This window comes from Aquila chrysaetos, chromosome Z (genome assembly GCF_900496995.4).
Source record: "Aquila chrysaetos chrysaetos chromosome Z, bAquChr1.4, whole genome shotgun sequence".
Lineage (NCBI taxonomy): Eukaryota > Metazoa > Chordata > Aves > Accipitriformes > Accipitridae > Aquila > Aquila chrysaetos.
This window is the reverse complement of record NC_044030.1, coordinates 87,440,628-87,454,451: the sequence shown is the minus strand read 5'-3', so window position 1 is coordinate 87,454,451 and position 13,824 is coordinate 87,440,628. Positions and strand designations below refer to the sequence as shown.

Below are 13,824 nucleotides of genomic sequence, written 5' to 3'. Positions count from 1 at the left end.
AGATGCGGGGCTGAGGCCGCGGGCACGGGGAGCGGGTGAGCCCGGCCGGGCGGGCGGTGGGCTGCGGGCGGTGGGCTGCGGGCGGTGGGCTGCGCCTCGGGCAGCACCGGGGCCCTCCGTGGAGATCCGTATGCACGGGGCTGAGCAAAGCAGATGCCGCGTCGACCGCGGGGCATCTGTCACCGGCGTCCTGGGAGGAACCAACGGCGGGGGCCTGGCCCAAACCCCTGCCCCTCTCACGACCCGCTCCTCTTAGTCCGGCACCTAAAATAAAACTCGGGCTGCGTGAAGCCGTGCTCGCATTTTGCTAGGGTGGAGTATCCGTGGCATGCTTTCATACAGTTTGAGCATGTTTCCAACCGCACAGCGTATCCTTTAAAATATGGGAAGCTTTTTGATTAAAATGAAGATCTGGTGCTCGGCAGAGTGTGCCTACAGCGCGGAAACCCTCCTGGTGCAGGCCCATCGTTATTACTGACAGTAAGCAGTTCAGGAAATACTAAGAAGGAAGAAGCAGACACAGCTGAGTTTTACAGGCTTCAATGCACAATAAAACATTTTATTTAAAAACAATGCATTCAATATTGTGTTTTGGCACATGAGTCAATGTTGCAGGCACATTCACACCAAAGAATCACATTGCTGAGAGATCCCAAATGAATCATCGAGTTGTTCTCCACAAACGATGCTCACGACGAGGATGCGGTACTCTGTCACGAGAAGAGCCAGGGCCTTGCTCACCAGCGTGCCCACGTGTTCACAGACACGATGCGCTGTGCAAGCCACGCTCGGGCCGGGGGGCTGGCACCACATCTGGCACAAAACACATCAGCCTGCGGGCCCGATCCCGGTCCCGCCGACACCACAGAGGCAGCCAGGCTGAACGCCAGCTTTGCTTGCAACGTATTTCACACCATGTGCGGCTTTGCCGTTCACCTGAGACTGTGCCCTGGCCCTTTATGAACATTAGCCATTTAAAAATAAATAATGCTTTTAGTATGGGCATTAAATAATGAATCCTTTATTACAATTATGGCATTTTTTTTTCTTTTTTTTAAAATATTTATCTTTTTTTATTGAAAACAACTCCATCAGGCATTGAACTGTATAGCCATTAGAATAAAGACACATTAATTTACAGAAAACCTGCTTTTTTCTAAACGATCTGTTTTTTGCAACCTCCATTCACAGTTAGTTTTATTTCACAAACGCTTGCTTTTTGGTATACTCCACGATTAAACCCGGTAGCCAAAATGACTTTGTTTTAATGTATCTTGCTACCATTCACTGAAAAGATGCAAGCAACGAAAATACAAACCCAAGATGTATAAAAGAAGAGAAGGTAACACATGTATTTCCACTCCTATGTACACCCCCTCTTCACATCCCCTGCCCGGCGGCCCGATCCCCCGCCCGACTGCAGCACCCAGCCCCACACAGCGCCCGCCCCGAGCTCCCACTGACGGTCCCTGCTGCGGGTGCGGGTCCTCAGCACCCATCCCATCGTCAGAGGGGCTGGAGCAGGATGCGGCCACCGCTCGCCTCCAGCTGCCCGCAGCGCCTGGGTCACTGTCCTGGCAGCCCAGGGCCGAGTGGGGTCTGCGTCCCGCCAGACCCTTCCCTTGGAGCTAGTCAGAAGGACTTCTCTTGATTTTGTAAACTAAAATGTTTTGTACTTACAAATATTGATCACGTTGCATTACGCATACTTGCAGTTAGCTATATTTGCTTGTCTAGACATTCAGTAACGATAGCGAGTATTTTCCCTGAACCATCAGGAATTCGTTTGGGTAGACAGAGGCAGGAAGATTTTGGGCTGAACAGAAGGGAAGGAAGAGTCTAGCCAAGGTGACACGGAATGCAGGTTCCATTTACTGTCCTGAGCAGGAGGGCGGCAGCCGGCATCTCCCTGTCCCGGGGAGCCGCATTCGCCGGCGGGAGCCACTTGCTTATTTAATGGAAAAGCGTTTTCTGCCGGAAAGAGGCAGATCCAGAGAGCCTCTCCTCCTCAGCTGCTGTCTTCTCAGCACCCTCCAGTCCTCACCTCTCCGTCAGACCCCGCCACAATCTATCGCCTTCCTCCCGCAGTGCAGCAGCCCACCACGAGCGGCCAAGCCTGGACCTTCTCCGAGGGCACCTCGGAGCTGAGGGACGTGAGCCAGCGCCGAGGGCTCCTCCCTGCCACCCAGCACTGACTTCCACCAGCTCAAAGGGAGACCTCATTTTCTACAGAACCAGAATTACGTGTGCCATAAGCCCGGCGCAGTGAGAAAAGGACACCAAGCCCAGACCTGTCAGTGCAAACACTGGGGGGGTCACCCCACTTTGCCGCTCTGGGATGCACAGTGCCCCTGAAAATCGGGGTTTGGGAAAGAGCCCGGTCTGAGTGCAAGGTATCACCAGGGTCTTTCCCTGCCTGGGGGAGCAGAGCCCACCCTGGGCCGCTGCTGGTCTCACGGGTCGGCACAAGCTGCCCTTCCCCTCTGGTCTCACTATAAAAGCAGAATTCAAAGAGCATCTAAGAAAACAGGCAAAAACAAAAGATGCACATTTTGAGACGGTTTTCCATATTGCAAGAGCTTGGACAAAAAATATTGATACTAAGAAGCAATTTACTTTGGGCTGTATTGCGCCATTGATTTTGGGGCAGAACTCCCCATTAAAATCAATGATTCTGAAATGTTCAATGTGGTTCTGAAAAATCAATGGGGAGTTTTGCTTAAAAATCAATGATATAATATGGCGCTCTGTCAATAATTTTTCTGTATTCCCATTTCCGAATATTTGCAGTTGTTTTCATGCTTCCTTCTCTGCAGTTGGTGCCTCTTTGTGCCTCTGGAAAGTTCCAGCTGTGCTGCCAGGGCCGTCCCCCAGGACCGTACCCCCTCTGCAGGGGTGGGAGGGGGCTGCAGAGTGCCGGGGGTCCCCCCAGAGACCCCCCCCCAGCAGGATCTGCTGCCTTCAGTCATAACGGGACCTCACTGCAAGCAGGATGAACCTGAGACTCCGTTTGCTTAAATAAAGCAAGATCAAATTAAGGTACTGTGCATTAAAACACCTTTCCATCACCATCCTCTCCACAATCTGGGGGCACGTGCTGCATCCCTGGTGCTCTGCGGGCTGGGGGTGAGCGGGGCGTCGCAGACCTCCCGAGCACAGCCGTGGGAAACAGGCTGGGGGTGCGAGTTGTGGGGAGAACAGAAATTCCAGCTGTGGGCAGTTTTCCCAAGTTTACCATGATTAGGAAGGGAAATCAAATTTAAAAATATAAATTATGAAAAATGAAAAAACTACCTCGGCGCAATTTAGGTTTTTGGTTTCAACGTCTAATTTTTACATTTTGTCTTCTCTCCCGGGTGCTCTAAAGCAGGAGAGATGATGTGTACTGCTCAGAAACGACCAACCGAGGCCCTCGGGCATGCCAGAACCAACACCTTCTCCTCCCGCACGGGCTCTCGGGCAGAGGGAGGACACTGCAGCTCTGTCCGAACCAGCTCCACATATGCTTTGCCGCTCAGGCGCGGCAGCCACGCAAGCCCTTGCAGCACCTTCAGCACAGGGAAACCCACTTCTGCCACCAGCCCTCTCTGGGGACGCTGGGGACAGGGTTGGGTCCGAGCAAGTAGCCCATCCCATACGGCTTCCCAGCATCTCACAGTGCACCCGCAGCCAGTTTGACTCTGGAGACCTTCCCATCCCGGTTTCACTATGCAGTTACTCGGCACATGCATCTGTTTCTGCACTGGACGTGCTAACGTCCCACGCTCTTGCCAGCATCCGTGCCCTGCCAGCGGTCCCGCTGCCGTCAGAGGAGGAGGTGCATGGAGCCGCTGGGGGAGATGTGCATGAACCATCTCGCCCCAGGCTGAGCATCCCCATTGCAAAAAGGGCCTTCTGGAGACGCACGAGGTGCACGGATGGAAATACGTTATGTTCAGGCTAATGAATGCTTACTTGCGACTACATCTAATTTAAAGTAGTTATGTCATGTAAACGCCGTGCAGCAGCCAAGCAGGATCTGCCAGTGCAATTTCCCATTGGGAGCCAGTAGCCGAAAACTGTATAGAGCACATTGGCCTCTGCTTTCATGCCAATAGAATAATAATAGTTCACATTTCTTTAATTTGCTAATTAAAAATGATCGCTCCCTACATGAAATTGATAAAATGCCTCTTAATTAAAATATCTGGCACTAACCACAAGCCAACAGGCATCACTCAGGGTTCAGGGTGGCCCTTGTCCCCCGGTGGGCTCTTTGCCGAGCTGGCTCCTGGCCACTGGGCACACCTTCACCATGTGCCTCAGTGACCTGCAAAGCGATCTGCCTGCCTTAGCGAACGTGAGTCTGCTGTACAGCTCAGTAGGAAATGATATCGGGAATGATTCGTTACTGTACTTCATTAACAACTAGTTCAGAACTCTTCCTTTCCTGCACAACTTCTCTTTTTCTGTTTTTGGGCAAAACCAATCCGTGTGCTCCAGTACTTAGAGAAGGGCTCCCGCAGGACTCTGTCGGGACTGGTGCTGCCCGGCCGCTCCCGGCCCCACAGGTCCCCGCTACCCGCTCGGACACGCGGTCCAGGCGTCCAGAGGATGCGATCCCGCAACCCTCGCCGACAGGGCCCGCGGGGGTCGGGGGCACTCGGTCCTTCCCGCTTCTGCAGGGGTCTGCGCCCAGCACAGCCAAACCCCGCTCCCTGGCCGGGGCCCTCGCGCGCGACTACGACACAAATAATACGTGATAATATCAAGAACAACTCGTATGGCACCATACGGCATAAGACACCACCATCACTGCACAACTATGTCTTCATAATAACAGTTGCTAGAGGTCGTACTCTGCTGTAGGAACGGTGATGAGCGCAGGACCGACACGACAGCACGGGGAGCCGGAGCCGCCGGGAACGCTGAGCCAGGCTTGGCGGCTGGGGAGGGAAGCGCCGCGGTTCCCTGCGGGAGCGGGTCTGTGCACGCTGCAGCACGGGGGAGACCCAAGCCCCCCCTGCAGCGTGCCCCAGCCCTGAACAGCCTTTGAAAAAGCAAAAGCCAGAAAATGTGGGATAATGAAAATGGTGAAGAAAGCCGCCAGCTCCTTCTCCACCCGGGGCATGGGGGAGAGGGGGGACCCAGCTTCAGGGGCCAGGGGAGCTGCGGTGCTGCGGCGGGAGATGCTCCGGGCCGCTCAGGTTTGGTGCTGTACTCGAGATCTCCTTCCTCACCTCCTACGTCTGCTTGTAGGTAAAGAGGATGAGAAAAATTAAAATGTGCCATTTTAAAGTATGGTTTTAAATTGGATTTTGCATCTTCTTTCAGTGTATAGTCAGTTTTCAGTGTCATACAGAACAGTAGAAAAATGTTAAAATACTTGTAAGTATACTTGTTGTAATAAGAAACCCAGTTATTTTACAGGCTCCTTTATCCTGAGACATAATGGCCAACATTTTCAAACCATAAGTGACCCTAAGGTTTGTCCTGTCCACAAACAGCCTGATTTTCAGTGGTACTGAGGAAGCCGTGTCTTCCTTTGGCTGCCTTGGGTGGCTGTTGGTGAGTGGAAAATGGGGCCACTAATTCACCTGTCTGACCACGGATTTAGAGATGTAAATGGGGAAATCTGGTAACTGTACTTCCTCTTCCCTGCGCTCCTGCCGTGCTCACTTCCCTTTAAAAACCATTTCTAAAAATCCCGGCGCCCAGGCTGCCGTTACCGCCCGGCCAGTCGGTCCCTGCCCAGCCAGCCCCGCTTGCCCGTCTGCCCCGTCGCCATCAATTGGGCTAATGAAGCGGGCTATGACCGCTCCCCACAGACCCGGCATCGCTGGGCAATACGCCCCATCGCCGCCACGGGACGGACGGCGTTTTGGGCAGGACGTACTGAAATACAGAGAGAGCCTGCTCGTGCAGCTCTGCAAGGGGAAACATGGGGTCCCAGCCGGCAGAACTCACCGGGGCGGCCGCGGCGCCCGGCCGGCTCCGTGCCCCACCGCGCTGCAGGGTGCAGCCCGCGGCGGGACCGTGCACACAGGGAGAGGGGAAAACGGGGAGCGCCGGTGGTCTCGGCGGGTGCAAAGGGACGGGCGGGAGCCCCCGTGCTCCCCGCTCGGGGGGATCGTCCTCCCCAAGGACCCCCCCGTCGTCGGAGGGTGCGGAGAGCAGGCGCAGAGGGAACGGTGCCTGCGCCGGGGTTTGGGGCTCTTCTCACCCAACACGTCTCCAGAGAAGCCTAATGCTCTTTATTGTGGTGGTTTCACTTTAAAACCAAATACTATCACACGGATGGGAATGACCATGTTTCAGCCTGTCTAATTTGGACCAGGATTTGGCCCGAATTGAATTAAAACGCTGAAGTATTCTGAGAGCGATATAAACGCCTAGCTAAGGTACGAGCCATATTGTGACCTTCTTCTTCACATTATTCTTTAAAAAATGTAAAATTCAGTAAATATGAAAATATGCAAGCGGTGGAAATCAGGATCCACGCTGAAGAACTTGCAAGTGGCAATGAACTGGAATTCAGAGTGGCTTTCTCGATCGGCCACAGCAATATATGTACGCTGAGCTATTGAAAGCAACATATACAAAAGAAGCAAAACCTTTTAAAATTAGCATTTCTAGTTCTAATCGGGAAGGAACAATAAAATTAAGAGATTTAGGGCATTTAGTGGAATGCTAAAATATGAAAATATCTTAAAACATACTTAGAGGCATATCTATAAATGCAAAATATTTCAAATTTGCTGCTGCATGAACAGCATCCACAGAATTCGATAAATGCTTCTGCACTGCTAAATATGCTTAAACCCTTTGATGAAGGTGACTAAAAAGCATCTTTATATTATGGAAAATATTTTAGGGTGGGTTTTTTTTTTTTAGAATTATATCTGAAGAATGTTTAATTCGGTTTTGGGCACTTTTTAGACAATCATTTGGCACTTCAAGATTTAGGTTCTTAGGCACAATGCGACAAGGTGAGTTTGGCCAGTCCTTCACCGTGCATCCTGTAGAGCAGCTGGAACTCTGCAGGCAGCTGGTGGGACTCCTGCCACTTGGTCGTGAACTTTGTTCCCTTCTTATCATAGTAGTGGTACGGGAGGTCCTCCCTCGTGTTGGGGTCAAACCCAAAGGGCCAGAATCCGTACAAGTGGATCTCTTCACATATGGCAGAAGCAAGGGTATACATGAGAATACCTGTGCTCAGCCGCTTGGGTGACAAGTGTTTGTTCTTCCAGTATCTGTGAAAAAAATAAAGGCATGTTAGTCTGGGGTGCAAGTAATGCCACAGGCTTGCTGTAAGAAAAAAAAGTTACTGCCTGGAGACCGTCGGTGCTGCCAGCTGATAGCCTGGAGAAGGCAAAGACCGCTCTTCAGGTCAGTCTGTAATGACCAGGAGTGCAGAACAACCTTAGCAGCACCCTGACCGATAGTCTCTTGTGGTCTCCTTCTGAATGTTTTTGGTTTTTAACCAGGAGAGGTAGTGCCTTATCCAGAAAAGTACAATTCACTGGCTCCTGCTCACACGTGCATTTGTTAAAGGGGTAGCAACGTTATCTTCCTTTGATTTACTACAGTTTTCCTTGGACCACCCTGCAGCTGTCTGTCAGCATCCCTCTTTGCTAGCTGAGAAGAGCAAGCTCTTCCATAAGCGGTGCTTTGCTTATGCAGGATCTCACTCAGCTCCCCCGTGCTCCTCCTGGCTCTGCGGGAGCAGCGGCGGGAGCAGAGCCCACTGATGGACCGTGCCCCGGTGTGAACAACCAACCCACCTCTGCTGTGCTGGGTATACATCCGTACAGAAGTAACTGCAGTACTCCCTAATGCAATAACAAAACTGCATTTGCTCTTAAAACAAGCAGTATCGGGTCCTGGCTTGCTAGACAGTGCCTACCAGATCAGGCACGAATAGGAAAATAGAGTTGTATTTGTACAGAGAGAGAGAGAGAGATGTATTTTTTGACACGTTAAATGCAAGGCAAAAATACACACCTGTTAACATGCTGCATGATATTTCCTGGCCAAGCCAACTGGACCTTTAGTTGCCCTCTATGCTCAACAAAGAAGTCAACCAGTGTTCTCGTGACCGTTGCTGACGTGTGGAAGAAAAAAGCGGGGATCCAAAGAATGGCCCCATCAAGCTTTTTCAAACTTAAAAAGAAGTTGTTGCGATCCTGAATGGTCAAAAGATTGTTGTAATACTTTTCCAGGATGCTGGGGTTGAAGGTCGTAAGGTTGGTTTTCCTTCCGACATCTTTTTGGAAAGCCTCAGTTGGAGCAAAATTGCAACGAAAAACAAAATCAGATTTATCTATTTCTTGCCCGCACTGACTCCCAGTCAGGATCCCACTATTTCCAACCACGGCGCAAATGTTGTAATGCTTGTTCAGGATCGGCGACACGTCGGGAAGCAGTGATCTGAAGTTATTGCTGATAGAGAAAACGTACTTATGGCTGGAATAATCATAATGCATCAGCTGTCCAATCCGAACGCTATTCTTGGTCAAAGAAAAATTTTTTATTACGTCGACATGCTGAAGGATTTCTTGCCTAAAATAAAACAGAAAAAGAAAAGAGAACATGGAATTGTATTTCCCCTCTTTCTGCAGTGAAGAGATTTTCTTTCCAGCTAGACTTAAATTTTTCTTTTTTTATTATAGTAGTTTTCTGAGCAATGTGGTGCAATGACTTTTCAATTAACATAAATAGATAGGAATTATGGAGCTGGCTCCTCACCTAGAGCTCCGCTTGGCTTTACTGGGCAGTCCTGACTGACGCCAGCTAAGGACATATCCGTGTCTCTTGGAATGGTGTCAGGGCTAAAACACTGGATTCACTGTGTAAGTCCAAGGCGTGCCGCTAACAGTACCCCCACCCCCCCGCCACCTCGCTGCGGGGTGCTGCACAACACGGTTCTGCTTGTGCTGCGATACAGGCCTCGTGGGTGGGTTTTCTGCTGGCACTCTCCGCATGCATTTCGCTCTTGGAACTGGGCCGCAGATCTTTGGTAACGATGGGTACCATGTTTGCCACAAGGTACGTGAAGCAAAACCGAGTGGTCCAGGATATTCAATTGAATTAACAGGAGCTAATTTTTAAATACATGTACTTTTTTGTGTTCTCATTAAGAAGCGTTGAATCACAAAAACAAGTGACAATCGCTGTCTCCATTTATGTAAATATAATTCCTTAATGTCTTATTTGGGCAAGCACACTGGCATTTTTACAGGGGTTATTAGGGATACTTAAAAAACAAACAAACCCAACCCTGCTCAGGAATTTCCCTAGCAGGGCATAAAATTAGAAAACCAATACCACTTTATTTGCTCATGTTTATGGAAAACAATCTTTCTTCCAGCTCGTATCCTTGAATGTCTAAGCATTAATGGAGTCCCACTGGGTGACCTAATTATGGGTTATGGCTAACGGACAAGTGCAAAGGCAGATCCCGTGGCATCAGCTAAAATCATCAGAGGGGTGGCACAGAGATAGACTTATGAAGGATGAGCTGGTGGTGCCAGGAATGAGGCAAAACCGAGGGGTGGCCACTGTCACACCAGCCTGGGAGGTCCCGGGGAAAGGATGGGGCAGGCAACGTGCCGTCTCCTCTCTGTGGTCCACGGCTCCTTAGGGGCAGTGGGCAGCGCTTGTCGGCACTAGAAGGGCATTACTCATCTTGCTGTGCTGAGGAGTGACCACGAGGGAGGAGAGAAGCCCAAGCCCTGCCTGCTAGCCCCGAGGGGTGCAGCAGCCCCATCCTGACTCTGCCGGCCGCAGGGCCAAGGAGCCTGGGTTCCTGCTTCTCAGGTGGGATATGTGAGCTGAGTCACAAGGTGGTCTGTAAAACAGCAGGCATTTGTCAGGACAAAATTACAGTCCAAGATGGTAGTAGCTATCTTAAATGGCTAAATGTTTTTATTTTCTTTTATGGAAAATTTATATATATATATATATCAGTAAATATATATATAAAGTGTATAACGTATATATTTACTGATATATATATATAGATATATATAGAGATATATATATATATCAGTAAAGCCAATAAATAAAAGAGGCTGGCCAGACACCACCAAGTTCACATCACAGTGAGGAAATTGAAAGCGCATTTAACTTCCCATTAAGTACAGAGCAGCTCTGGGGAAGCTGAAGGAACTGAGAAACCCTTTCCATTGCCATACAGCAGGAAAGTCCATGCAACCTGCGGGCAGGAGGCGGTGCGCGAGGTGGGTGTCTCTGAGGGTGTCTCCGGTGGATCCGGGCTGGAAGGCCCCCATCGGAACCCCTCGCTCTGCCCGCCCCCTCGGCCGGAGCAGTGCTGGAAGGCAGAGCAGCACTGCACTTGCTCAGAGCTGCCGTTAGCTGGGAAGTTTCGCTGGGCGTGTTTTGGCCTCCATGAACACGGCATTTCATGGCTGTTACAGCCCGATTTGTTCCAAGTTTTAAAACCCCAGCCATTTATCTTGAAGCAATGACAATTTCACTTGCACCCCGGGAAACTGGGTCATGTTCTGTTTGGTGAAATAATGTGTGTTGCAGCCTCGTGTCCTGCTCTGAAATAATCAATTCTTCCAAGATAGCTGTGACCATCCGGGGAAACGCTCTGATACAGCCTTTGTCCCTCACCCCTGGCAAATTACTCAGCGCTCGGAGTATTTAGCCGTCCCTGATTGTGTTTTCTTAAATCCTGGGGGGAAGGGGACAACCTCAGGGCGGGTGGAAGGGGCCGCGGGGCCGCAGGCTCACCTCTGATGAGCGAACGCGGTCCGGTTGAAGGCCCACTTGGAGGGCTTCTCCTGCAGCTCCTGGGTCAGGGAGTTCGTGATGGGGACGAAGGAAGGGTCCAGGAACTTCAGCGCGAACTGGGACCTGGAAAGGAGCGCAGGGACCCACGCAGGCACACACAGACCCGCAGCCCGTTACCGGCCCTGCCCGACCCGCCGCCCGCCTCGGCCGGCATCAGCACCGCGGACAGCGCCGGCCGCGCCGCGCCGCTCCCCGCCGCGCCGGGATGCCGCACCGCGCCGGGATCCCGCACCGCGCCGGGCCGGGCCGTACCGGGCCGGCCTCCTCCCGCACCGGGCCGTGCCGGGCCCGGCGGAGTCGGGCTGCTCCCCACCTTTCGGCCCCCCCCCGGGCGTTGCGGTTCCCACGCCCGCCCCGCTACCGCCGTCCCCGGGGGCACCTCCCGCTCCCCGCAGGGCCCCGCGGCACCTCCGGCGGCTGGGCGCGGGGGGGGGGGGGCAGGGTGAGGGTTGCGGGGGGAGCAGCATGCCCGCTGCCGGCGAGGGGCCGCGGCGAACGCTCGGGCCGTGGCGGCGGGGCCGAGCCGGGGGTCTCCCCGGGAACAGCACGGGAGGCAGCGGTGGCCGGCGGGGGGGTCGGGAGGGATGGGAAGGGATGGGAAAGGCGGCCACCCCCCAACCCCGAGCCGCGCCGTGCCCCCCCCCCCCCCACCCCCCGGGCCGGCCATTCCGATCCGCGCCGCGCCCTCACCTGAATCCCGCGTGGAACATGTACATGCGTGGCCCCCCCGGGCCGGCGGCGCGGGGCGCGCCGAAGATGTTGTCCTTCTTGAGCGAGACGTAGCTGATGAGGGAGAGGATGAGCAGCGCGATGCTCAGCATCACCAGCCCCAGCACGCTGGCCACCCGCACCATCTTGCAGCTCCTCATGCCGGGAGGCGGCCCCGCGGCTGGGCGTGTGCGGGGCGGCGGGGGGGGGGGGGGGCTGCCGCGGGGCTACATGGAGGGGGGGGGGCGGCGGGAGCGGGGGCGGCGGGCGCGGGACGGCGGCGGGGACGGGGCCGGCAGCGCCGGCAGCCGGAGAGAAAATGGAGGGACCGAGCGGCGGCGCGATGAAATGGCAGCCGGGAGCGGCCGCCCCGCCGTCCCGGCCCCGGCAACCCCGGCAGCGCCGCCGTGCCCCCCCCCGGCGTGTCCCCCCCCCCACTCCCCGGCAGCCACGGCGCACGCACCGGCAGCCCCGGTGCCCCCCGGTGCCCCCGTGCACCCCGGGCAGCCCCTGTGCCACCCCAGCAGCCCCAGTACCCCCCCGACAGCCCCGGTGTGCCCCCCCCGGCAGCCCCAGGTGCCCTCCGCCTCCGCCACCGCCCCGGCGTGTCCTCCCCAGCAGTACCCCGCATCCCAAGCGTGCCCACCCCGACATCCCCGGGGTGCCCCCGACAACCCTGGGGTGCCCAGAGCACCCTGCCCACCGCCTTGGTGTGCCCTGCGGTCACCTCCCAAAAGACCGGGGGTCGCTCAGCCTGGCAGCCACAGCCTCCCCCCGACAGCCCCAGGGCCGCAGTGACCCCCCAAGCCCCTTGGGTGCATGTGGGGGCTGAGCACGGCTGCAAGCCACGGGGAGCCCTGGATGCTCGGGACCCTCTGCCTTCGCTGGGGGATCAGTGCGCGGGTGGGTGCACAACGTCCCCCGGCTCCCCAGCACCGGGCCGCGGGGCCACGGCGGTTCCCTGTGACGCTATAGATCACCGTATGGCACCTGCAGCGCTGCGGGAGCCTACGCCGCAGCCTGCACCCGGGCAATGCAAAACCCATTGCTGGCTCAGAAGACCCCTCGTTCTTTAAAAGCCTGGTGTTTAGGGCATGCTACCACCTTGAAGAACCCTACCGGTAATTAAACTGCCCCGTAAATCACACAGCAAATTTCACGTGAACTCCAAGAGAGCCTGACTTCTGTAACCTGAGGAATGTCTCTTACAACCATGACTTCTGCATGCTGCAGTACTTTCAGTGTTTCTTCAAGCTACGGTTTTTTTCCTTATAAAACTCGCCCCCATAGACAGCTCTGCCTCTGAGCCCTGAGTTCACAGAAGTGCCTTATAAATAATAAATACTGTCTTTGTAGCACCATCCTTGCTCTGGGCTATATCCTACAAGCTCTCCATGCATGAAGCTCTCTTTGAAGAGGAGGAACATGAGGAGCTTGCAGGCTTGGGTTTTACGTCACAGCGTGGTTCTTCAGCCTTCAGTGGGAGTTCAGCCTGAGCATGGCCCGGAGGTCTATATCCCAGTCCTGTGGGATGCCTGTGGCTTTGGTGGAGAGAGAAAAGGATGGGAATGTAGGAAATGTAGGAAATAACAGTGTTTTAATATAGGAGATAGGTTTTTTACGTGACTCTTCATGTGGCTTCTGTTGTCATCCACCCAGTGCATGGTGTTCCCAGTTTCAACATGTCCACCTAGGTGTCCCAGGATACACCAGCCACAACTTTTCATCTTTAGATATTTTGGAAATCAATTCTATAATACTTAACATTGGCTTGCGTAGTTTCTGACCACGCATCCTGGGGCTGGGTATAAACCCCAGAGTAAGGCAGTACAGCCCTGGTGTCGTATACCTTTCCACTTTTCTAGCACTCCTCAGGCAGAGGAAGAACTCCCAGCCCTCGGGTTTTGTACAAAACTCCCAAATGCCTCCATGAAAGTTAATGAGCGAGAGCAGAGTATTTATTGCCAACAGGCTGCTGGACAAGTGGGGCTTTCCCCCTTCTGCAGCTGGCCCTGCGATGTCCTGGAGCACGCTAAATGTGTCACCCGGCAGTCGGGCACAAGCTGTGAGTGGATCAGAGGGTTTTTATCACGAGTGGGTGAGCAGCATGGGAAGGCTACGCACCGTCCTGGTGGCCCAGGCAAATCCCCTGGCAGCAGAGGCAGATGAATCCTGTCGGGAAACACTACCTAGGCAGGGCTTTGATGCCCGGAGAGGGATGTGTTGGCAATGGCAGGACAGTGGGAGGAGCAGCAGTGCTCCTGTGTCACTGCTGTTGGGGACAGCTCAGCCAGAACAGCGTGGAGCTGGAGGAAG

General features: G+C 54.0%; 1 protein-coding gene across 1 annotated transcript; it reads right to left on the bottom strand.

The window, feature by feature from the left end:
- Positions 1-528: 528 nt before the first annotated feature.
- ST8SIA3 (ST8 alpha-N-acetyl-neuraminide alpha-2,8-sialyltransferase 3) lies at positions 529-11,947 on the bottom strand. The gene is made up of 4 exons (XM_030005204.2): positions 11,491-11,947; positions 10,741-10,863; positions 7,984-8,541; positions 529-7,232 (listed from the first exon to the last, which is right to left on the bottom strand). Exons 1-4 carry the CDS (start codon positions 11,667-11,669, stop codon positions 6,950-6,952), a joined length of 1,143 nt encoding a protein of 380 aa, XP_029861064.1. The 5' UTR covers positions 11,670-11,947; the 3' UTR covers positions 529-6,949.
- Positions 11,948-13,824: the final 1,877 nt, after the last annotated feature.

Coding starts and splice junctions, on each gene's coding strand:
- ST8SIA3 (XM_030005204.2), bottom strand. CDS start 11,669: ATGAGGAGCTGCAAGATGGTGCGGGTGGCCAGCGTGCTGGGGCTGGTG. Junction 8,542..10,740: donor ACCGCGTTCGCTCATCAGAG/GTGAGCCTGCGG, acceptor GTTTTATTTTAG/GCAAGAAATCCTTCAGCATG. Junction 7,233..7,983: donor ATCATGCAGCATGTTAACAG/GTGTGTATTTTT, acceptor TTTTTTTCACAG/ATACTGGAAGAACAAACACT.